We start from the raw sequence: 26,033 nt of genomic DNA on the forward strand, positions 1-26,033 counted from the left end.
CAAAAGGAAACTACCAAAGTTTTTCTGAGTACATAACTTCCTCAATAAATTTCAATGTGGACTCTCTTGGTGGCGCGACAAATATCCAGACGGCATTTGGCCTCATTTCACGTTGCTTGAAGCACGTCTGGTGTTACCATAGCCACAGCGTCCCGTATGCGGGCTTTTAGGTGTTACAAGCCGTTATCTTAACCTGGTAGACAATGTTCTTCATATAACCCAACATGAGAAAATTTAGTGGGGTTAAATCTGGCGACCCAGGAGGCCAAGCGATTGGTCCACTTCTGCCGATCTATCTCCCAGCCATCACTCTGTCCAAGTGATTCCTAACATGGTGGCAGAAATATGGCGGGCATGCGCGTGAACCGGACATGTGAAAAAACTATCAGATTTTCCTCTTTCGATGACATAAACCGGATACTTGTATGACATTTATTTTCGGAGATATGTATATTTTTTATTTTTCATACCTTTCATTCGGACACCCGGTATATGTTTCGCTTCAAGGACAGTCATCAGGTTTAAGTAAATATGTAAATAATATATATCGTTACTGAACTGGACGCTTTAATAAGTCTATTTAAAAATATAGTATAATATATACTTGCTTTGCAATTCAGTTATTTATATTTATATATTTATTGATGCTGATTTCATGACTTGCATTAATTGTTTTCATATTTTGCACCCTGCAGTATGAGGCCATATCGATGTTTTTGAGGACATGGTCACAACGACGAAATAGATCGGTTATGAGTTCAATAAAATCAATTAAAATACATACGATGTTTAAGATATTCAAAGACATACATCGAGACTCATATGGACAATTAGAATAGGTGAAGGATGTAAAGGGAAAGACCAATTTTCTGATAATTTAATAATTTTCATCTCTCATTAAGCCGCATAGACTAACCTCGGAGACATCTGTACATTATGTGTAACAAAAATATTACCTATCACTCTCGCATTAGAGGGCCACATAAAATTCTCTCGTGAACCACTGGGAGATCGTGACCATAGTGTTGGGCACCCATATTCTAAAGTTTACGACAGCATTAGGGCAGCGTTATGTCGAAATATTTCCACTGGACGATGTATGTTTCGTGTATATGATATTTCGGAAGTGGGCTTTAAGTACATTTTCAGGTGTTTGGTTGTCGTTATGCTAACGGAGCTGTGTATGTTCTCTTACACTTAGTGGGGCGGTCTTCAGGGAATTCGTCCTGTTGTGTTATACATGAGCAGAATTAATCTGTTCATAAACGGTACAAATTATTCTATATATCATTTTATAATATACGCGACATTTTGTAATATGGATCCATAAAAAATGTCCGTGGCTTGAGTCCGCAAGCGAACTATACCGACCAAGAGACCGCCACTTGTCGGCGAGGTTAGTGCCAACATATTTATTTTTTTATGGATAGAAGGTGTCACGTGGTCAGCGCAACGGATTCCCACTGCCGTTAATCTCGGTTTCCTAGACCCATAACAATTCAATATTTTATGACTTTATATATTCTGTCGCCTGATGAAGGCTCCTTGAAGGCCGAAACTTGTTGTGTAGCTATACCACAAGTTAAATAATCTCAGTTGGCACAAATTTGGAAGTGAATTGTTTATTTGGTTGTTGTGTTGACGTATATATATAAACGATATATCATTGCGTAGGTTGGAATGGGACACAGAACCTTCCGAATGCTAAGATGATATGGCACAAACTACTAGACAGCTGTCATCATGCTTGCAGTCAGCTGAAGAAGGGAATATAGCCAACTCCTCAAATGCTGTACAACAATTATTATTTGCCTCGGACACTGGAATATGTCCAGGCTAATGTTGATACACGCCGGTCACGGTAGCCGAGCGGTCTAAGGCATGTACTGTCTTCGCTCGCTTGGAAACCGGGAACGTGGGTTCGAATTCCACTCAGGGCATGGATGTTTAGTTTGTGTGTGTGCGTTTTTCTGTGTTTGTATATAGGTAGAGGCCTTGCGACTAGCTGATCACCCGCCCAAGGAGTCCTACCGAATGTGTAAGATCTAGAAAAACCGAAGTGAACGTAGTTCATGGAGGTAGGCCTAGGCCCACTGGGGCTGCAGTGCCAAGGGGAAAAAAATGTTGATACACCTTATCATCAATGCCGTGACATTTTGTGGTTTCACTAATGTAAATTGATCGCAAGTTTTCAAATTTTGATTCGTTTTGGCGTTTATGTGTCTTCTGATTTATTTTTAATCGTATTTTCAAGGTTTATGGCTTCGTGACTAATAATAAACTGTGGTTGGATTCGATTATTTGATTTATTAACACCTTCTTATACAACCTCTCTTAATCACAATCAATTATAGCAGCTGACAGTCAATGATTGCCACTCGCTCCATTCTCTCTGGACCACGGCTGACTCATGATTTAAAATTGATATCCCAGGAAATGTTTGTCCAATCCACCTACATGGAAATGTGTTTGTCAACGGGTTCCCTAGCAATGGGTCCGCATGTTCCATGTCAGTAATTTCGATATCTTAACTTGCGTGCAGTCGTCACGTCCCTCAATTCTGTCACGAGACTGGACACTTACACGACCAGTAGCACAGAGAAATGGTACTGACTCTCGGTTAGGTACTCCTAAGCTGAGGCACGGAACTTTTGAAATCCTCTGAATGTGGGCTAAGCGTCCAGTCAATAGAGCACAGTTATAATTTTATTATAAACTGTCGAAGTAGGGCCAGGTGCTAGATGATTTCTCACCTCCACTATCATCATATGCTTTGTCCGCTTTTTCGCAACACACCCCTAAATATCTCATGGAGAATTTCTCCATTTATCTTTTGCAGATTCACATAAATTAAAACAGAATTACTTTTTTGCTTTCGTATGGTCCGGGGTTCCGTTCTGTCCCATCATGGAAGATGTGAGAGGAATATAAAACAAATTTGTTAATTACTTTGACCAAAGCAGTGCATAACAGTGTGGGAGAGTGTATTAGAGACATTCGAAGGCAGGCAATCAGACAGTACGTGTACACACTCAGCGACAAACAGCCATTCAGTGTCGACGTCAGACAGCAGCAAGTCAAACGAGGCAGCCGCCCGTCAAATTGTTTGTGTTTGCAGCGAGCAAGACAGTCACAAGCAACAGGTTTAATTCCATAGGAAGGTACAGACCACAGCTAAGTTTAAAGAATTGAATGTCCATATTCAGTTATTGAATCATTAAGATATATTGCTAATGAATTGAGATTTTATTTAATTAAATTTCTTAGACTGTTATATATATATATATATTGACCGGTAATTTTTTCATTCAATTAATGAGATATAATTGTCTTCATTTGCATAGTGTTCTGTTATCTTATGTTTGTTAATAAGTCAACCATAAGCAGAATTTTGTAAAGGTTTTGCAGTGATAATAATCAGGAACTTTGAATTTAATATTAGGGATATTTTCAGAGATCCAACACACTCCATTTTATTAAAGAGGTTCAGAAACGCACTGTAGACAACACTTTAGAACGAGGTATCGCGAACTTATTGAAAGCATAAAATATTTATTGCTATCATTACCTAGTTAAAGTCATACTTGAACAATATTGCAACACAGTGAGTTGAGTTATATGAAAGTTTTTCTTTATTGCTAGTGGGGTGGGACTAAGTCCCTTGTACTGCGGCCACTTCTGGCCTATTGTACCAGCCCCAGATGATAGGTGAGGGTGATCGTGGAGCAATTGGTGGAATGAAGACTGGCAGGGGAAACCGAAGTACTCGGAGAAAACCTGCCCCAGCGCCACTTTATCCACCATAAATCCCACTTAACCAGACCCGGGATCGAACCCGGTCCGCCGCGGTAGGAAGCTAGTGACTAACCGCTTGAGCTATGGCGCGGCCTGTTTGATACTTACTTCACATGCATCTACACTTCAGCACTAAAGAATGTTTGACATATGAAGTTAGAATACTGAACGATTTCATGAAACAAACTCCGTGGCCTGTAGTTCGCAAGCGATCTATACCAACCGAGTGACCGCCGCTTGTCGGTGAAGTTAGTGCCATTTTTTGCAGATAGAGTGTGTCACGTGGTCAGCGCAACGGATCCCCACGGCCGTTAATCTCGGTTTTCTAGACTGGAGCCACTATTTCCTTAAAATATCTCCTCAATTATCCTCACTAGGCTGAGTGGACGCCGTTCCAGACCCACTAGTTCTCAGAAAAAATCTCGTAGCGCCGGTAATCAAACCCGGGACCTCAGGATCTGTAGCCAGGAACTCTGACCAATTGACCACAGAGGCGGTCGATTTCATGAAACACGTACATAAAATAGGATGCGTGTTCTCACAGCGGTGGTCATGAAGAGTTCTGTCTTCTGGTATATAACACCGATATAAAGAAGAGTTTGCTTCCTGCTTCACGCCGATTCCTTGCTACTACACAGCTTTACATCCAAGAAGAAATGTCTTCAGATACAGACAGATTAAAATAATCGGTCGAAACATTAGTCTTGCCGTGTTTTGTCTAAGTTCAGAACCACACTGTGTCCTACAGAATCTGCCTTGAAAACACAAACTTTCAGTTGACAAGTGTTGATGGATCTGAATTTTATACTGGCGTCAAGAATTAAGGTTATGTACCTCTGTTTACCTTATTCGTACTCATAGCGTAGCATTTAGACACATACGAAACGTAGCCTTTACTTCGACAGAAACCTGTTGTCGGTGATTCGTGGTTTAAAGTCTTCTAACTGTGAATTCTGTTCCCTGAACATACAATAAATTGCACCGAACCCCAATTCTTCTGACGCTAATATTGCCTTAGCCTTGAAAATGATATTTCTTCTTCAACCTTTGTAATATTTCCGTCACCTGAATCTCGTTTGTGAAAATGGGGTACATTACATGAATTGTGACTGACATTAAGGCAGAGGCGAGGAGAAGGGATCTTCTGAGGTGTGTTCCCTCCTTCACTGCATCCTCTATTTACTGGTCTTCATCTGTTCCTGTGCACACTCACGCTCCTCAAGCTTATTCAGCTGGCTTATACACGAATACATTCCGTACACTCTGCTGTGCTTCTGAGAGTGAAGAAACTCTGAATTAAATTGAGCGAATAGAAGTTAACTTTCGACCGTTGGGAGCTTTAAAAGAGAAGTATAAAAGTTAGCAAACATTTCCACATGGTAAAAGGGGTTGAAAGGCAAGGGTGAAGCGAAGACAGAAAATATCTGATGAAATCCTAAGGAAAGTGACGTGCATTTAAATGAACCCCAGGTCTTCATGTCGAGAAGTCGTAATTGAAACAACAGACGTTTTACAGTCGCCTTTATGAAACTGCTTAAAGAAGTAAATTAAAAGACACTGTACTGAAAAGTTAGGTGCCTTCAGTTCGTTGAAAATTCTTACCAAAATATGACAGTGGAGGGTGTCCAACATAACTCAGTACAACATGCATGCATGTGTGTGTGTATATATGTATAGTCACGACTACATTACTGAGTGACTAATAATAATGGGTTCCGAATTGGATAATTTGATTTATTGGCTCTTCTTCACAATTACAACAGCTCACAGTCATTGACTGCCTAAAACTCGCTCCATTCCTTACTGGACTACGACTGTCTTCCCTTTTAGTCTTCCTTCTACTGACTGACTTGGTTCAGATTTACGTATCGGTTACTTCTGCTGTGCGAATCTGAGGATTGTGCGTGACTTATAAGACGGGTTTAGAGTCGAATGATTGGATGTATTGACACCTTATTCACTCAACTCGGAACTACAGGCAAATACATCGCTATCGCTCTTCTACACCGTTATGTACGCATTAGGGTTTTCATTCTTCACTAGTCGTATCCTGGCAACGGATTTATAACAATCTTCTCTTTTTGAATTATTCTTAATGGGGTGAGACTGAGTGTACTTGGTACGTCGGCCACTACTGGCCTATTGTACCACCCTATAACAGTCTTACTGCAACTTTAAATCGTATATGAAGTGTTCTTTTCACAGCCTAATGCCCTTCTTGCCATCATATTGCAACTGCCAACTCAATCCAATTCCAAGCTCGCATCCCGGCAGGCTGGTGTATGGAAACTCGAGTCTTCAATTCACTCTATGCTACTGAACACTCCATTATAACCACTTTGCACATACCACTCAGAAAATACATTCTTTGTTGTTAAGGAGACGTGTTTACGATCCGTTGTTTACCAGTGGATGTTCTATTGTTGCACGCGTTGGCTCCCGCGGGACTGTGTTTACCGAGTTATTGCCTAGCAATGGGCCTATGTGTAACAATATAGACTCCGCATACAGACATGTAAATAGTCACATTCGTGAGATCCTCAAATGACACGAATTAACTCTCGCTCCTGAGTAGGCTAGCCTCAGCCAAGTGTAAGAGATTTGTAATCTTCCGCGTCTGTTTGGAAAACAACTAGTCCTTGCAGAATGTACACAGTAGCTCGGGAACGTTCGCATGGTATCTCCTTCATTTAATTAATAGGAAAAGAGGAAGATTGAAGAAAAAGTGTATTGGACATGATACATGCGTTTAATTGCCTAAAATTGATGTTCGAAATATTCATCACTTCGGCCGATATTTAGCAGGTTTCGCTCGGATACGAGTGGAGACACATGTAAGTCTTCATGTACTCTGCCCGTCATTTTTATTATTTTAACTAAAATTGGAGGTTATCAACAAATTTGATTAAAATTTTCCAATATCAAATTTCATAAAAATCCGGTCAGAAATCTGAAGTTGTTTACGTAATAGACAGAAATACGCATTGACCTAACGAATTCAATAGGCGTTCCACACATTGCGAACCCACTTAAACGCATAGGGGTTCTCCAATACAAAATGACGCTTTGGGTTAATGGTCTAAGTTCCCTATTTAAAAAAATAATATGAGGCTTATGTGATCACTATGCTGTCTGTGTATCCGTCGGTGTTCCTGTATACACCTATATTTTCCATAGGGGCTCATGAGATCACCTTACTGCCAGTGTCCCCTCCCCCTAATCTTTTCTTTTCCTATGGGCTCTGTGTCGCATGAAAAGGTTTGTGAGAGCATATTTCTGTCTATGTGTCTGTGTACTATATTCCCCCATATTTTTTGTTTTCTCTGCGGTCCTCGTTGTACGAAAATAAAGTCGGCAATTAGTTCTCTTAAATTCTTTCATTTTATATATATTTTATTATTATTTCTATATTGCTTATACCTTTATATATGTTCCTGTGTTTACAGTCTAATCGTTTTTACAAATCCTTGAAAATTATGTGACCAGTTGGTGTGTAGATCCTCAAGTTGGTAACATCAATAAGTATAGTCGAACATTGGTTCTGACTAGGTTATTTCCCACACCTGTAACTGAGGTTCACCGCCTGCTGCTCGCTTTACGTGCTGCCTCATTCTTCCTTGTCTTATCCATACACTCTGAAGATGGAGGCAGTAATACTTCCGAAACTGCAGTAAATGTCTACCAGACTGCGTTACATTTATAGTCACCACCTAGGTACTTAAGAAGTGGCAAGCTCTGCCCACCAAGACACAAAACTTGGCCCCAGAATTCTTTTCGGCACTAATGAAGGAAAGCGAGTGCTAGAGAACAGAACAGCACAACCATAATCGCGATATGAATCTGTCGATTTTAATATAATATTGTTTGTAGTATTTTGTAGAAACGTATGACTCCGGTTACAATATCCCTGTTTTTAATTAATGTGAATTTTAAAGTTCCCTCTTAATGCGTTCAACCCTGAGGATGGTTTCATGAGACCAAAACATGCTGGGGTATTAGCAACTCGTGAAACAAACCACATGTACGTAGATGGTTCTTTACATATGACCCTAAAACAGAGTTTTTCCAAAGGTTTCTTCATCACTGATTTAGACGTCTTTCCGGACGTAAGGACTCGAGTTTTGATTATTTAAATTACAATCTAAACGGGAGAAACAAAGTAACTGGACGACGATCTACCAAAATATCACCTTATCAGCGAGAAATCCCACATGGTATTCCCTAGGATTGAACACGGGTCTTCGCGATAAGAAACCGGTGTTTAACCTCTAGAAAGTGAACATTTATTATAGTCCTAGTTATAAAAGGAAGTTGACAATACTCGTAAATGCAAAAACAAAACAAACTCCGTAGCCTGTAGTCCGCAAGCGAATTATACCGACCGAGCAACCGATGCTTGTCGGCGAAGTTAGTACTAACTTTTGAGACTAGAGGGTGTCACGTGGTCAACGCAACGGATCTCCACGGCCGTTAATCTCGATTTTCTAGACCGGGGCCGCTATTTCCTTGAAATAGCTCCTTAGTGGACTTAGTTCCACATCCACTACTTCTCAGAAAATCTGGTAGCGCCGGATATCGAACCCGGACCTCTTGATCTGTAGCCAGGAACTCTGACCACTAGACCACGGAGGCGGTCCTCGTAAATACCAGGAGACAATATTTTTAACAGTCTCAGTCATTTAGTAGTCTATTTCGTTGACGCTAAAAAGCGAATTTTATCCCATTTAGTACGAAGATACAGAAGTTTTGTTCTCTGTACATAAGATAATAGTTCATTTTTGTCTCCAAGTCTTTGGATCGGGTGGGGTTACTTGCTGCTGGTTGTCGCCAGCACAGTCATTCTTGTTTACGGGTCCTGTGGAACTCATGATCATGTTTTGTGTGCCCACGACTCTCGAAGTTATGCAGCTTCCTCGAGCCTCTATGTTCTTGTTTATCTCCTACTCTCCTTTATATCTTTCTTCCAATTCTAACAGTTCTCTTCGGTATTGTTGCTGACGTGTGCTGCAAGCCTCCCTCCCCCTTCTCAGTAACAAATGACACCGGTATAACAATTACATAGTTTGGCCTGGAGGTTACATTTTCAACCCCTCATTTATTTTCTCTCTCACCCCTCTCCCAAGAGTGTTCACGTCTCAATTATTCTCTTTACTGCGACTTTAAAAGGCGAACATACCACCCTCACCCCCTCTAAAAGCGCTCTACCACTTTAAAACAACTGCCGTGTCCTGCATTAAAGTGATCCTGAGTCATTCCTGCGTGACAAATGACAAAGACTAAACGATTCGATACCCTAACAGAATGTCTCTAGGCTAGGAGAGTGTGTCACGTTTAACACAACTTGGCATGTAAATATGTAGATTAATTGTAGTGCGCAGGAGAATTGCCATTCATATGCTGAAGTTACTACAAACCAGAAGGTCGTTGACTCGATTCCCGGTGTTGTCATTGGATTTTTTAATTGACCTAATTCTTCCAGCCGCACTACGGCCCTGGTGTCGACTCTGCCCCAAACAGAAATGAGTACCAGGAATATTCCTGGGGGCAAAGGCTGGTCGGCGCGTAAGGGTGACAAATTCACAGCCATCTATGAGCTGATTTTGTAGAAGATATGGGAGTCTCGACGTCTCATAACCCCATGGGCCTCTTACAGCTATAAGAAATGCTTGTCAACAGCAGCGTTTCCTGAAGAAGGTCTTCCTGACGTCAGCAACTAGACTACATAGCATCGGTTGTTACTGTGACATGACGCCCGAAAACCGGAATAGAGAAGACACCATAGACGTTCATTAATAGGCAACGACTCGATAAACACGTGCCCACAGTAAACACGCCTCAACAATAGAGAGGCTGGGACTATATAAGCCGGTGTTTTCCATGGGGTCAGTGAAAAGTTCTTATGGAGAAAAATTCAATTGAGCAACAGAGAATCGAGTTAAGCTTTAGACGACAGCCTGCCGGGATATGAACTCGGGAGCAGAAGAATTGAATGGAGTCGAAATCATGGCAAGAAATTTATTAGGAGGCGCAAAGAAGACATGATTTGAAATGGCAATGAGACTGTAACAAATCCGTTGCCAGGATACGGCTAGTGAAGATTGAGAACCCCAGTGAGTATGTAACAGTGAACTGTAATGTGTGTAAGTCAGCGACATCGCTAAATTGCTTGTAGTCCCGAAATGTATGAATGTATGAAGTGTCAATAAATCCAGTCATCCAATACAGAACCCGCCCTATAATTCACGAACAAAGCTCCCTACATGTGACAGTATGGTGACAGAATAATACTGAATTTGGGGTCCTTTGTCGCCATTTGACTGGCGGGACATGTTAAATTCAAAAAAATTTTCAGTCATAATATTCGGCCCCCCTGCCGAGGCTTGAATATGAGTATAGAGTGCTACAACTACGCAGAGTACTCTACACGTAGCGGGCAGTGAAATGCCTTACAGGAGATGATGCACGGCCCCGTGCCCGGTGCACTCATTGGCAGGCTTCAGGGTTGAAGGAACTGAGGATCTCACAGCGGTGGTTATGAAGAGTCTATCTTCTGGGATATGCATTAAAAAGTCCGTTGGAAGTGACGGACTGCATGTCGTCGTGTGTCAGAAGACAGGATTCTTTAATGTAGAATTTCTCAGGTCAACTGTCGGGACATCGGGGTTGATTCCTATTGTTTTGTTTAGCTAGTGACGGAAGGTTGTCGATCACGAAGGCCTAAGGCCTATCTTCGTCAGCTCAAACACTTACCGTATTTACCCATGCTTAGGCCGCACATTTTTTGCCAAAAATTCTAGAGGAAAACTGGGGTGCGGCTTATATTCGAAATATTCGAAATCACACTTCATTTAAAAAAAATTATGTTCATAATTAGTAATACAGGGTGTAATACTCCTGAAATAATATTCCAAGAAAATTATTTTTTCTATAATTTCTGTCTGAAAATTGTGCTGCGGCCTATACACGCACGCGGCCTATACATGCGTAACTACGGTAATTCGCTTAGTGGGGAGTGGAGTCCAACTGGGTCCACTCGGCACGGCGGCCATTGATTTGCCTACTGTACCTGCCCCGGGTGATTATTTGGTGGAATGAATATTGGCAGGGGAAACCGAAGTACTCGGAGAAAACCCGTCCCAGCGCCACTTTGCCCATCATAAATCCCACTTCACCAGACCCGTGATCGAACCCGTTTCGTCGCGGTGGGAAGTCAGCGACTAACCGCTTGAGCTATGGCGCGGCCAACTCAAACACCTGGATCGTGCGTTCGAATCCCACTTGAGGCCTAAATGTCTCTGTGAATTTATTCTCTTTGTGCTGTTCCGTGTGTAGGTAGCGGCTTTGCGACGAGCTGATCCCCCGTCCAAAGAGTTCTACCGACCGTGTAAAAAAGAACAAGAAACTGAAAAAGCGGCCAAGACCCAACAAAGGACTGTAGAGCCATAGATAGATAGATAGATAGATAGATAGATAGATAGGCAGATAGATAGATAGATAGGCAGATAGATAGATAGATAGATAGGCAGATAGATAGATAGATAGATAGATAGATAGATAGGCAGATAGATAGAAACCAATATGAATCATATACTATTAAACACTGCCTCACTCTGGTTTCTTTTTTGGCTTTTCCTTAGACGCTAAAGATGCAACCAATATGTTCTTCCGAAACGTCGGTTGGCTTTCAACGGACCACACAGCTTTGTATCGTAGACGATAGAACTATTTATAACACCCGCTCTCAGAAGTTCAAATCCTACAACAAAATTAGTTTTAGTATATTCTCATGCTTTTGATAGAAAAATATAGTACTTCGTGCATTACTTTCGTTTGGGCAGCAAAGTCCGAAGCCCCGTGTAACGTTTCGTAACACACCAGTTTTCTTGCGGTCAGGGGTTCTAATTCCCTCTCCGAACCCTCAAACTTGAGGACTGCTTCTTGGCAGGAATCTGCGGTGATTAAAATCCAAACTATAAATTAAATTTCAGTCTAATTTAACCTCTAAAATATTATGTTTCTGGATATTATCCATCGTCATGTCTTTAACTAAAACACGGTCCTGTTTATTTTTCAAATCCAGCTCCATTGACTGAGCCCAACTAAGTATGTCTTAGGCCGCTCCATAGCTCAAGCGGTTAGTTTCTGGCTTCCAACCGCGGCGGCCCGGGCTCGATCCTGGGTCTGGTCAAGTGGGATTTGTGGTGGACAAAGAGGCGCTGGGGCGGGTTTTCTCCGAGTACTTCTGTTTCCCTTGCTAATCTTCATTCCACCAAATTCTCCATCATCATAATCACCCGGGAAATACTACAATAGGCCAATCAGTGGCCGCCGTGCCGAGTGGACCCAGTTGGACTCCACCCCAAACTAAATGAATTAAAAAAAATGTAGGTTTTCCCTGAAGAAGGGGACAGAATCGAATATCCGAAACTTTTTATTTTATAGTGCAAACAGGACGATGGATAATTCGCAGAAACATAATATTTGTACTTCAGTACAATCGTCACAGATTTTTAGATCTTAATTTAACCTAAATTTGGTAATGATATTTGACGTCAGTTTTGGAAGCTGTGGCGCTGTTAGCGAGTCGCGTGTAGCGAAGTAGCGACAGTTTCTTAATAACAAACATCGGACGAGTTAGTTCAGTAAAATCACTTTTTTTTTAAAGGTTCGCATTTCGGGGGCTGTAATTTATTTTGAGTTTTAGCGTGAGTTTCCTCGGTCTCCCCATGCGAATGCCGGAGTATCCCGAAATCTCCTTCTTTCATGTCCTTACTATTGATAAATATTTAGTATATTTATTTATACCTTTAGGGTGTCGAGGTTGTTTTTTCATTTTGATCATTTTACAGACGGTAGGAATCCTTGGATGAGTGATCAGCTCTTCGCAAGACCTCTGCCTTAACACACGGAAGCCCAAACAGAGAATAAACACATACAGTTACCAAACAACTATGTCTTGTGTAGGATTCGAACCCACGATGCCGGTTTCCGAGCCAGCGAAGACAGTGCATGCTTAGACGGGTCGGATACCGTGACCGACTGACACTAAATAGCCCTAAATAGACACTAAATTGAAACAGTGTCGGAATTTGTCCAAAGAATCTACAATAGATTTTAACGGTTTAAATATCACTACTGCTTTTCCACGGCTTCGAATTTGGCAAGAAAGAGCATCCCTTGAGTATGAGCCTTGGATTAAGGCGAAGTTTACCCCAGAAAATGGACAGGAATCAACCTGTTCTAATGCCCCGAAGAACACAAAAAAATGGCTTATGTCGATTAAGCCCCAGATGAGATAAGAAAATCGTGTTTAACATGGCGACTGGCCGAAAATTCTATACTTTAAATCTCTTTCGAACGAAATTGGATGTAACCTGTTCTGCCTGTGCTTAAGAGCGTGAAATTTATAAACACATTACTTATTAATGAGATCTAAAATTAATAGAATTATTGACTTTTTTGGACATTACACATCATCTTTTTTATTTAAATCTATGTCCCTGTGACTGAACTCCGCCTTTGTCTTCAGGTAAAAACTTACTTTGTCCCAAAGGTTAGAAGTTGTCCCCATCGACCTGTGCTTTTCATTTAAGAAGAATAGACTCTGTCTCCGCCTACGCCTAAGTCGGCCCATACACGTACGAGTCCGGCTGGGCGAGGAGCCGGGCTCGGATTAATTACACCACACACGTCTGAGCGTGGCGACCCACACACGGACGAATTTGGCTCAGTGGAACCCGAGCCGAGTCGCACTCGCGAGCCAGACTCGTACGTGTATGGACCCCCTTAAAGGCCTACTCAGTTAGGCCAAATAGATTGAGATGTGGCTATCACCGGACACTAGAGCCAGGACAAGGCTGCATATTTAAACTAAACACAACATAAAGCAACTACGGGAGATGAGAAAAAGTTTAAACCGCCATGTAATGTCAACAGAATCAGAGTCCGACTGAAGTAGGAGCTCAAACAGCTATAGATAGCTATAGATATATTGTCACGCGATTGAATGACTATAGAGAGGGTTTGGATTGCTAATCGGATTTATTGAACACTTATACTCGTAACTACAAATAACTTCGATAGTTTCACTGAGTTACACACACCAAAAATAACTGTTAACTACAGCATATATCAAGTCTTCTTACTCTTCCGTAGCCGTTGCTTGGTAGCGGCTTTTAACGGTGGACGTTTCCTTTCCTCTGGGTTGCAGTTCTATCAGCTTCTCACTTCGTAAACTGCAACTGTTAACAGACCCAACCAAAATCTCAAATGCTAACCATTAGTTCTCGTTATGTATCCCCTGCACGGACCGCACAGAAAACGTCTCTGCTATTATTGCGTGTTCTCTCATGTTCGAGGAAACAACGTGTCCACAGAGCTGTTCCCTAGCAATGGCTATTTGACTGTCGCTTGTTTACACACCTGTTACTTGGCAGTGGGTTTAAAATATCACGGTACTATAAAGTAAAAAAAGTCACAGATTACAAAAACAGATACACATATAGAGAAAACATATACAGAAGATTACAATTCAAGCAGATGAAATTTCCTGAACACTATAACGGCCAGATGGATAATGTCCGAAATGTCAACAACTGAACTATATTATTTACTGTCTTCTTTCCCTCCATAGCGAATGATGTAATGGGTTTAGAAACAAGTCTGATCATGTGTAAGTAAGGCGCTAGGGACTTAAGGGGGTTGAAACTGCTTTAATTTCGAGCTGCGTCCTGACGAAAACATTCTCCCTTCTCTTTTGTCAAACAAGTCCTTTAAACAACCCAACATAGCTTGCCATAATCCCAGCGCAGATCTTCTCCCCCCCCCCACTCCCCACAGTTCCGGGTCGAAGCCAGCACAAATTGAGGCGTAATCAAATTTCGCGCTCGTTTGACGGAGTGTCGCGGTGCCTGGTCGTGACACCGCAGCTAGGCGCTCAACTTCTAGAGAGTGAGACTGAAGTCAGCAATACAGGAGAGCAGACTTCTGTTTGTCGAAGGCTTCTCAAAATACTCGTAAGTGACGCTGAAAGCAATTCGGCACGGCTGTGGAGGTACCTGTTTGAAGATTTGTCAGAATTGGCCTATTTATAGATTTTAAAATCGATTTACCATGTACTGTCAAAACATTAAATAATTCGAAACAAACATATTGAATTTTCGGCAAAATCATACATAACGGTTGTTGTCTCATGTGTCTGTCTTAATGACTGAAAATCTGAACATGAGATCCGTGTTGACGTAGGAGAGATTTCAAGACATATTTCGTATCACAGAATGGAGCAACTTTTTAGTTCTAGTGTAGCCTAATCTTATGCATATATCCACTTGATGGTGCCGACATGCAAAATAAAAGTTTAGGACAGTATACAATATTAATTTACAGAATATTATATATAATCGTTACTAAAAATAGAAGCAATCCTTTATGTATTTTTTTGTATTATCTAAACTATTTATTAGATCGTAAAATTGAGGTAATAATATGTATAATACTAGTAATTGCCCCTCAAACTTTTGTAGTAGTAGTAGTAGTAGTAATATAGTAGTAGTAGTACCATTAGTAGCGGTAGTGGAAATAGTAGTAGTTGTGGTAGTGGAAGCAGTAATTGTGACAGTGGTAGTGGAGGTGGCAATAGCAGCAATGGCAATAGTGGCGGTATTTGTGGTAGTAGCGGTTGTAGTGATAGTAGTACCGGTCGCGGTAGTTGTGGCGGTGGTTGTAGTACGTAGTACTAGCGATAGTGGCAGTAGTAGCATTACTAGAGGTAATGCTGGTAGTAATTGGCCAGCAGTGGTAGTTGCGGTAGTAGTAGATGTGGCAGTTGTGGTAGTTGTGGTGATATTATTATTATTAGTATTAGTATTAGTAGTAGTAGTATTAGTAGTAGTATGGTTGTTGGTTGACGCTTTATCGTAACCGGACCGTAGTTGCCGTTACGTGAAAAGAGTTACGGGATATTTGAAAATGTTACGTTGGCGGTACTGACTGCATAGGTCTATAAGAGTTTCTTATATTACAGAAAATCGTGAAGCGACTGACAGACTGTGGGTTACATTATTTCACTTTTTTCGTCGTTCTGTGTTTCTAAGCAGGAATCAGCTAATAATCAATCAGAGTTTTGTTCACTGTCCACAGCTCGTAGCGCACTCTTCCACTGATGTAACGAGGCTGAGTATTATTTTTAGATAACGGGGAACGCGGTAGCGTAGTTGGTTGAGGCACTATGATAAAAGCCGAAGGTCGCGGGTTCAAGTCCCGATGAGGTTATTGGATTTTTTTCAGCTGACCTAGTCCTTCCGGCCGCACTTTGGCCCTGGGGTCGACTCAGCCTCTAACAGAAATGAGTACAAGGAATTAATTAAATAATTTTCCTGGGGAGTAAAGCGCGGCCGGCGCTTAAGGCTGACAACCTTACCGCCATCTTTGAGCCGATTGTCTAGATAATGTGGGACCCTCAACATCTCTCAACCCTATGGGCCTTCACGGCCTGTTACAGGGATAGCTTTACTTTTTACTTTAGTGTTTCAAACATATCTTTTTCTGAATCGCATTAGGCCTACAGATCATTACCATTTTTGCTGTATACTTAGCTAATAACAACTATGGACGTCTGCCCGGTGCGACAAGATACAGACTAATACATTTCTCTACAGTTCACTACTGACTGATTTCTCTTTACTGGGCAGTGAGCGTGCCAATGACTATGACGTAACGATTTCATCTTTATGGTTTACAGCTCAATTTCGGTATAAGTGAAGAAATATAGGTACAAAAACTAAAACATAAAAATAAAGTGAGTTTTATTGCTCATGGCTGACAGAAAAAGAAACATATCCGGCCAGACAGTTTCCGAGTCAAGTCTTGCCGTAACTTCACGTCGTTGCAATCGAAACGTACTTTAGAAGACGGGGAAGATTGAGGGATGGGTGTGAGGCTGACAGCCCTCGAGGGACTCTGAGGTTGTGACGTGAGGGCTATATCCTTACAAGACCAGAAACAATTTTGAAATTGGGTCTGCAATTTTTATGACGGCACAATTTTTTATATCTGGTAATATGACTTTGCATTGCAGTGAATTTGACTTGATACACTTCATACCGCGAGCTACTTCTTTGACGACGTTTCGAGTTTATTTATGGAACCTAAATCTATATAAGGGATTGATACCTTGGTAGGGGACAGCACTGCTCCAAATCCTGTCCCTCGTATCGTGTTAAATAACTGTAAACCGAGGCATTCTGCTTACGAGTTCATACGCTGTGCTGAGTGATGTACGTGGGTGCCTCAGGAGGTCATAGCATCGGCCATTCTAAGCAAAAGGAGTGTATTTATACATGTGGATAGATCGCCTCTGTGGTCTAGTGGTCAGAGCTCCTGGCTACACATGTAGAAGTCCCGGCTTCGCTTCCCGGCGCTACCAGACTTTGTGAGAAGTGTTGGGTTTGGAACGGGGTCCGCTCAGCCTCGTGAGGATAATTGAGGAGTTATTTCAAAGAAATAGTGGCTCCGGTCTAGAAAACCGAGATTAACGGCCTTGGGGATCTGTTGCGCTGACTACGCGACACAATCTATCCGCTAAAGTTGGCACTAACTTAGCCGAAAAGCGGCGGTCACTCGGTCGGTATAGTTCGCTTGTGGACTACAGGCCACGGAGTTTTATTTTTTGTCCTATTCAGAATTGTTTACTAGATAGAGATGTTTCACTATACAGTTCCAAAATTGTTGATAAGAAAGAGGTATTACGTACTGTTTCTAATGCCGGTATTTATTGTTCGAGTGAAAAGGTTGGTACAGTTTACCTAGTATAATACATTTCCGAAAATTCCACCGCCAACTTCAACGCTCTTTGCAACTCGTGTGAGGATATGGCGTGTTGCTCGTCTGTGCAGAGTACAGTGGAATAGCTCTATCTCGGAAACCGTTCGGAAGAGGGCACATGTACGTGCACAATTTTTTGCTTAGAGTGGCCGATCCTACGATGCCCCAGAATATTGACCTTTCCTCCTGGAACACCTTGTCTACCCCGTGTGGAGGCGGAGTCGAATACCTCCACCGTGACCCTGCGAGTAATAGGAGGCGACGAAAAGGGAAGTCACAAATCTGATACAGTAAAATATGGTCGCGAGTTCCAAGGGACTCGGACCCGAGAAAGACTGCGCTGGCAAGGGCCAGCAGCATATACAAAAGACAGACCCGTCCTCTCGCCAGAGAGGGCGCCCCACAGAAACAAGTTCCTAACTGTCAAAAGGTAATAATTAATATCTGGTCATGAGCCCCAGATGGGGCTCGACACCAAGACTGACTGACTGACTGACTGACCGTCAGTCGCAATGTGACTTTGACTGTATAAAAAGTAGCTGCTACAGTGTGTGTGGAAATACTTAGCAGGTTCATCTAGACTCCAGAACTAAAGGCTTCTGTCCCGAGTGTGTATTGTGTAATTACCACGCACGAAAATTTCTTAGGCCTGTTATGGAGAAAGTAGATTTAATCGTTTTGTTTGTTTACGTATTTTTATTTAACAATGCCGTATCTGTCACAGATTATACATCTACAAATTACAAGATATCTATTGAAAAATAAGTTCGAGAGAATGTGTAAAGAAGCAGACAATGGCTGCTGGAATTACTTTCGGGGAATGTGCGTGGAGGTTAAGAGGAAAACCACGAAAATCTGGGCCAGCTCAGCCGGAAACAAGGTCGATACAAAATAAATGAAAAACATTATTGTTTTATTAGATTCGGAGATTAGTATAGTTGTTTGGGGATCAGGCTTGAGGAACATCGAGAGACAATATGAGGCAGAAAGTGATGTAATATTTGGAAAGGAATGAGCCTCTTGGCTAAAAGATACAGGTTCTCAGATGGAGACCGGTCACCCGTGCACTACATAGGGTAAAACGGATAAAATACATCCTTATATAATAATAAAATTTATATATTTAAAACTTGTTAAAACCTATTAAATTAAAAATATGACGTATGAGATAATAAGTTTTAAATACATAAACTTTATTATTATATAAGGACGTATACAAATATAATATTATCTGTAAATGGACGTATAAAGGCAAGCAGTGAAATAGTTGACGGATTGATACACCTGAAGATGGCAGCATACTGCCGAAACATGTAGTGTAGAAGTTCTAAATGGGATTGTATGCACTTGAAGACTGTTAATGCATACACAATATGAATATGAATCAGTGCAGCAGGATAATAAAATACAACAGTATGATCTCAGTTTGTGAATTGTTTACGTCTCAAGTCTCAGAGAACTCGAATTCTTCGTGCGAGTATATAAATTGCCATCCGTAACCAACTGAACCTGTAGTTTGTGAGGTAAATTAATAGGCTTGAAATAATAGATAAGACAAATTCGATAAATTAGATAAAAAAAAAATATAAAAATAGTATATTTTCAATCCTGTAGCCATCTTTAATTATAATTATTTTTATGAAATTAAAAATTGAATTAGGATTATTAAATGTTGATTTACTTCAAAATGGAAATGTTAATTCTTTAAAGTCCGAATTTCTTACAAATATTATATAAAAATTCAGTCCGTACTTCACAGGAAACATATTACGTCTGTGCCACGAAATTTCGTCAGTTAATGCTGTTCAAGGAAACGAACACTGCATATTGTGAGAACCATACGAAACAGGGACACAGTCGCTGGACAGAATGCAGAGATTTAATGTGTTAAAGCGGTTGATACATGCAGAGCCACTGGGCTTTGAAAGATTAAATATTTCCTGTCAGGATTTTGGTGTTCGATACAGATACCTCCCAATAAGAAGTAGGAATGGTAGCTGTCTTTTAAGGCCGCCCCATAGCTCAAGTGGTTAGTGGCTGGCTTCACACCGCGGCGGCCCGGGTTCGATTCCGCGTCTGACCAAGTGGGATTTGTAGAGGAGAAAGTGGCGATGGGGCGGGTTTTCTCCGAGTACTTCGTTTTCCCCTGCCAATCTTCATTCCACCAAATTCTCCATCATCATAAACACACTGGGCAGGCTACAATAGACCAATCAGTAGCCGTGCCGAGTGGACCCAGTTGGACTCCACCCCCAACTAAGCGAATTAAAAAAAAAAACTATTTTTTAAACTAAGTGCTTTAATTAACTATATAACCTTGCGTGCAACATATTATTAAAACTTGATGAAAGCTAGTCACTTTAAAAGTTTTCCTGACATATTTCGAATGAATTGGTCACCATCATATGTTAAAATCATGGTTGAGGAAACTTTTGTCTTTCTGCGTTGATGTTTAGTTGTTGACATGTGGTTCCCCTAGTGCGCATGTGCGTACTCCTCCTTGTTGTGTTGTTCCCCGTCGTGTTATCAACTAAGGGAACCATATATCAAAAACTAAACATCAACGCAGAAAACAGCACTTTCCTCAACCATACGTGTATTTAACACCTGATGATGACCAATTCGTTCGAAACACGGCATGAAAACTTTAAAGTGACTAGCTTTCATCAAGTTTTAATAAATTTTTACACAAAAGACTGTAGACCTAATTAAAAACACTAAGTGGAAAGTGCAGCAGGATGCTACAATATAATGTTATGAGAAGTAGTTCTTTAAACATTTAGCACTAAACACTTGTCACTAAAATTCGGAACATTAAAGAAATATGATACACATATTAATTGTTTAATTCTAAGAAATTTAATTAACATTATGAACAAGATTAACATGGCATCACAGACAAGGATATAAAGTACTTGGACGTTGCGAAGTTTAATATTGCCTGCTTTCAATCTAAAATTGAGAAAATTTTATTTGGACAGATTTTGATTGAAATTTATACTGAGAAATTTAGAACATAAGAGTCACATTTGTGCACTCACATTCAGGACTCACACTTTGCTTGGAGAGTTGAAAGATGTCTTTTATTACCTCACTAGATGCTTAACAAATTAAAGAACGGGTTCAGACTAAAGTGAGTGAGTGAGTGAGTGAGTGAGTGAGTGAGTGTGAACAGAGGAGCGTTAACGTAGGTGGCTTTATGCGTCCGTGTAAATTTCTGGCTGAATCATCCTTTATATATTTACTTAAAAACAGATATGTGTGAAACTGTGCAGTGATCTGGTAAGTGGTAAAAATCTCACATTAAGAGCAACAGATATTCTTGTAACATTTCTCAATAGAACGTGTTGCACATGGGCCAGTAAAAATCTTCAGACGACACAAAATATGAACATAAAATCAGTGTAAACAGGAAATTCACTCATGCAGCACAATATATCAGCGAAATCTGCCTTGGTGAATGATTTGATGTTCCTCGAATAAAACGAAGTTCTGGCAACATCTATTTAGCTTAATACTATGGCGAATAGATCCGTTGCTAGGTAACGACAACGAAACAGAAGAAAAAACAAAGTCCGCTACTAAGCAACAGATTTTTAATAAGCACTAATTGAACAGCAAGAGAGGAGCGGAGTTTTCTATGCGTTCCTTGCCGCGATATTATAAGCTGTACAGATTGGGTGATGAAGTAACTAAGTCTGTAAGGCGAAGACTAGTAGCTTAATGCGAGATGGCCTCCAGTCTGAGAGTTAGTTGGTGCAATATGTAGTTGTGAAATGGTGGTCAGCCGGCAATGGCATGATCGTGGAAGCTGAAGAATCTCGACTGTTAGAAGCCGCTACCAGGTAACGACCAGTGGAAAGTGAAACAGTGAACAGCGTAACAGTGACCTGTAAGTTGTAATCACGAGGCGTCTGTATAAGTGGTCAATAAATCCAAGATCCAATCCAAACCCTATCTATAACCAATCCCACACGTAACAATACTAAAGTCTTTGCTTTTTCCCCGTTGCCTGCTTTCACATGTTTTGTTTGTTCGAATAAACAGGAGTTTTTCTTTTCCGTGACTTGTGTGAAGGTACCATCCCAATTGAAATATGTGAAATGGATAATATTTTCGCCTACCAGATTCGAACCTGAGACATTCCGAATACAGAACAGGACTGGTAGTCACTACACCATTATGTTCGACGCGATTTAGGCTTAACAGGCACTGTTAAGTGTGACTACGTGTTTTATAGGTCATTGTCACGCTTATGCACCAAGCTACCGTCACAATTTTGTTACTTAATTTTATTTTTATTTCATCTTGTTTAAGCATTTACGTCTCATTTAATCTTTTGCTGTTATGTGTACACGAGTTTATGGGCCCCACCGGGCCACTTTTCATACTTTTGTCTTGTTTTTACTTTTTTCGACTCGGGGTGTAATGACAGCCTGGGTTCCCTGTAATAGCAACGCCACGGAGCCCCTGCCGTGCATCACAGACGGAAGAACAGAAGCAGGAGCCCTCTACAGAGTCACAGCTCACAACACTTCAAATATACAGTGTGATAATTTCATATTAAAACAGAACAGATATGTGAAAATGCTGTGTTCTATATTACTTTCACTTAGCTGCACTGCAATTGTTTAATTAACTTTTCACGTTGCTAGGATATCACATTTCTCTGTATGATATTGTTTAAAGTCGTCATACATATTTGTAAACTGCGACGGTATGTTAATCGACGTTAAGCCGAACCACACCATAAGAGACTTAAACAAATAGGTCACATTCCCCTGCCTTCCCTTATCCCATAACATGCATCGCAATATAGAACTCAAAGTCAATGTCACATTGCGACTGACAGTCAGTCAGTCAGTAAGTCTTGGTGTCGAGCCCCGTCTGGGACTCGTGACCAGATATTTATTACTTTTTGACAGTTACGATCTTGTTTCTGTGGGGCGCTCTCTCTAACGAGAGGATGGGTCTGTCTTTTTTATATGCTGCTGGCCCTTGCCAGCGCAATCTTTCTCGGGTCCAAGTACCTTGGTACTCGCTACCATGTTTTACTGTCTCAGATTTGAGACTTCCCTTCTCGTCGTCTCCTACGACTCGCAGGGTCACGGCGGAGGTATTCTATCCCGCCTCCACACGGGTAACAATACAGAAATATGAACGCAGTTCTTGCCTATAAATACTGTGATATGATGCCCGGTAGCCAGATTAGTGAAGTTAGGATAGACGTTCATTGGTAAGGAACGACTCTGTAAATACATTCCAGCGGCAATGAATACGAAAGCAACAATGTAATAGCTTCCGTTGCTATGTAACAGCGCTGTAAAAACGCCTTCTCGATAATAGAGAGGCTGTGTTTTCTGCGTGGTCCGTGAAAAGTGGTTCTAAAGAAGAGTTCAGTTGACAAGAGTTAGTCGAGTTTCGAGATGCCAACGCGCCGGGATATGAGCTTGGAGCAGAGGAATAGAATTGAGAGCACCGGCAGTCGCGGATGACTCAGAAGTGGCAAGAAGGTGATTAGGCTGTGATAAGAAGGCTTCATTGATGCTGCAGTGACAGTGAGACTAGTGTAACTACTGTGTTGAAATCCGTTGCCAGGATAAGACTAGTGAGGGCTGAGAACCATATGTGCATATAACGGTGATCAGCGATAGTTCTGTATTGCCGGTAGTTCTGAGTGCTAAATGTAAAGTATCAATAAATTCCATGAACTAATTCGAACACCGTCTATAGTCACTAATACACGTGACAGTACAATACGTGTTTTTTCATATAGTATGATATAAGTTATTTACCATGATCGAAGGTGAAGTGAGTGAGTGGTGGATGGCGGCGCTGTCTCGTCAACATCAAACTTTTGTTTGGGCGAGTGGTTCTTCTCTTGGACCATTTTCTTAAACTCCGGGACAGATGAAGTTGTAATGATGAATTAACGTGACGTTATATGGAGCCTTCGTGTGAAAATGGTATCAACGTAGTAAGGTAACAGCTTTAACTGGGCAACGGTAAGCGAAGATTTTCTGTTTCCGTGTCACAATTTTGACACCATTGAACGTGACGGAAATTATCTGTGCGACTGTAAGTAAGATTTAATTTTATTTAATATACCATCATGCAGGCTTAGTGAGAATAACACAGGAATACATTCAGCCAATGGGCCACGCTGTAGCGTATTTGGTTGAGAAACTATGCTACAAACCGGAAGGTCGCGGGTTCCAGGCCCGATGAGATGCATTTCTTCAGTTGACCTAATCCTTGTAGCCTCGCAATTGCCCTGGGTTCGACTCAGCCTCTAACAGAAATGAGTACCAGGAATCTTCTTGGAGGTAAAAGGCGGCCGGCGCGTAAGGCTGACAACTTACCGCCATCTGTGAGCCGATTGTCTAGAAGATGTGGGAGCCTCGACGTCTCACAACCCTGTGGGCCTTCACGGCCTGTTACAGGATAGCTTTAGTTAGAAGATAGAAGTTAGTAAGCGACAGGAGTACAGCAATAAGGTGGAGTACAACGGTAAGTTGGAGAACTACAGCGGTAAGCTAGAGGAGTACAGAAGAATTCAAGAAGTCGGCCTATGAAGATTTAACGTGTTAATTGAAGACTTGATGTGTGCTGTAGTGCAGTGATATCTGGAGTGTAACTGATACCGTTCTTTGTTAAAATACGTTGCAAGAAACTGAATTGTGAAGACATTGTGAAGGCTTAGCCTTGCTTTGAGCAGATCCGTCACAATATTTTAATCAGCCTATCTACTAACAAGTTTACCCCAATATTTACGAGAATATTGTACGTGTACAAAAATTCCTTCGTAAATGAATCATAGGCTCTCTTGAAGTCTGCGAATAGCTGATGTACTCTCCCATTGTACTTCCATTTTTTCTCCAGTACTTGACGAATGCAAAAATTTGATCTCCAATTGAACTGTTACGTCGAATCAAACGCTGATGATTCCCAATAATTTAATATATATATATGGATTTAACTTTGGGGGAAGAATATTAGGTACAATTTGGCATGAAGCTGAGAGCAATCTCTGTTGCCAAATCGAATTTCAGTACATTACCGTTGTGAGATGTTACTTTTGCTTCAAGCTCCTTAAGGTTACCTTATTTATATTATTTTTAACAGGGCGTTATAAAAGCACAAACGTGAGCCGTTTCCTAATGGCATTAATATTCATGTTCAATTAATGTTTTAGTTTAAAGCATATCATAAGTGACAGACGCATAGATATGATTTGAACTTAAATCATAATTATAAGTTTTATAATTTACATGGACACAAAACACTCTGGAATCAGTAACGTTGTCACTACATAGGAAGTTTTATAGTGTTATTGCAATAAGATAAACATGGGTTTAGCTCGAAAATTCTTTTTATATGAAAATATTGTAACATGTTGACGTATTCTACTCTAAGTCACTTTGGGCCTATGTTAAAGTAAATTAGAGCTTCTTCATGTTTCGCAAACTTTGTGACACCCTCTTCATAATGAATCATCTGGTGTAGCTGTAATTTATTTGTTGTAGTTATAATTATATTTACTATTGTATTCATTGTGTGTAGTGTGTCCTGTATTGTTTTTATAGTTCTGTGTGCTGTGTTTTGTATGAGCGTGATGTGTTGTTTTGTGTGATGTGTGTTATTTGTATTGTGTCTAATTGTAGTACCACTGCCACCTAGTAAATACCCATTTGCAGTTAAAATAAATAATAATTCAATTCAATTCTTTATTATTTATGTGCCAAGTCAACAGCCGCAAGGCCAATTACAGACTAGCACAGTGTAGATGAAAGTAATTACGTGTAACATTATACAAACATTAGACAAACACATTATAAATCAAAAATAAATTACAGGAAATTTCTTGGGAAAACACAGTAATGAAGAAAAGTAAACAAACAAGCAAATAAATGATAATAATAACAATAATAATAATAATTGCTTTATCATAAAACTAAGTGTTATTTATAAGTGAAAAGAAACATAAATATTTATTTAATTAATTAATTAATTAATAATAATAACGAAATTAATAAATATAGTGATACTAGTAAGAGCTAAATTAGTTCAGTATAAGATATGTTTCATCAACAGAGTTTTTGGTCCAAAGACGTCAACGTTTCTACAGACATTATTATTATAATAATAATTATAATAATCTTCCTAACTAACCTTGCTTCGTGAAATGAACTGTGTACTACAACCAGTATGCGGTATGGGAATTGTTATTCTATGTGCAGGATTTGACGTTCTGACAGCTGCTGCTATGAAGAGTTATGAAGAGGTGACGTGTACCTCTGAAACTTACGTTGACTTTCAAGGTGCTAACACTGCGTTATGTCCCAGAAGATAATACTGCGTCATTCTACATTTTAGCAATCAATATTTGTTTTTTTTATTCAATGTGGAACAGTAGT

General features: G+C 40.6%; 1 protein-coding gene across 1 annotated transcript in view; it reads left to right on the forward strand.

The window, feature by feature from the left end:
- Positions 1–2,907: 2,907 nt before the first annotated feature.
- The window catches only part of LOC111873803, a 121,670-nt gene continuing 98,544 nt past the window's right edge, over positions 2,908–26,033 (forward strand). The window contains exons 1-2 of the mRNA XM_033755692.1: positions 2,908–2,916; positions 3,037–3,161. Of these exons, the coding sequence (XP_033611583.1) occupies positions 2,908–2,916; positions 3,037–3,161 (134 nt within the window). The remainder of the gene's footprint in view (positions 2,917–3,036; positions 3,162–26,033) is intronic.

This window comes from Cryptotermes secundus, unplaced genomic scaffold (genome assembly GCF_002891405.2).
Source record: "Cryptotermes secundus unplaced genomic scaffold, Csec_1.0 scaffold314, whole genome shotgun sequence".
Lineage (NCBI taxonomy): Eukaryota > Metazoa > Arthropoda > Insecta > Blattodea > Kalotermitidae > Cryptotermes > Cryptotermes secundus.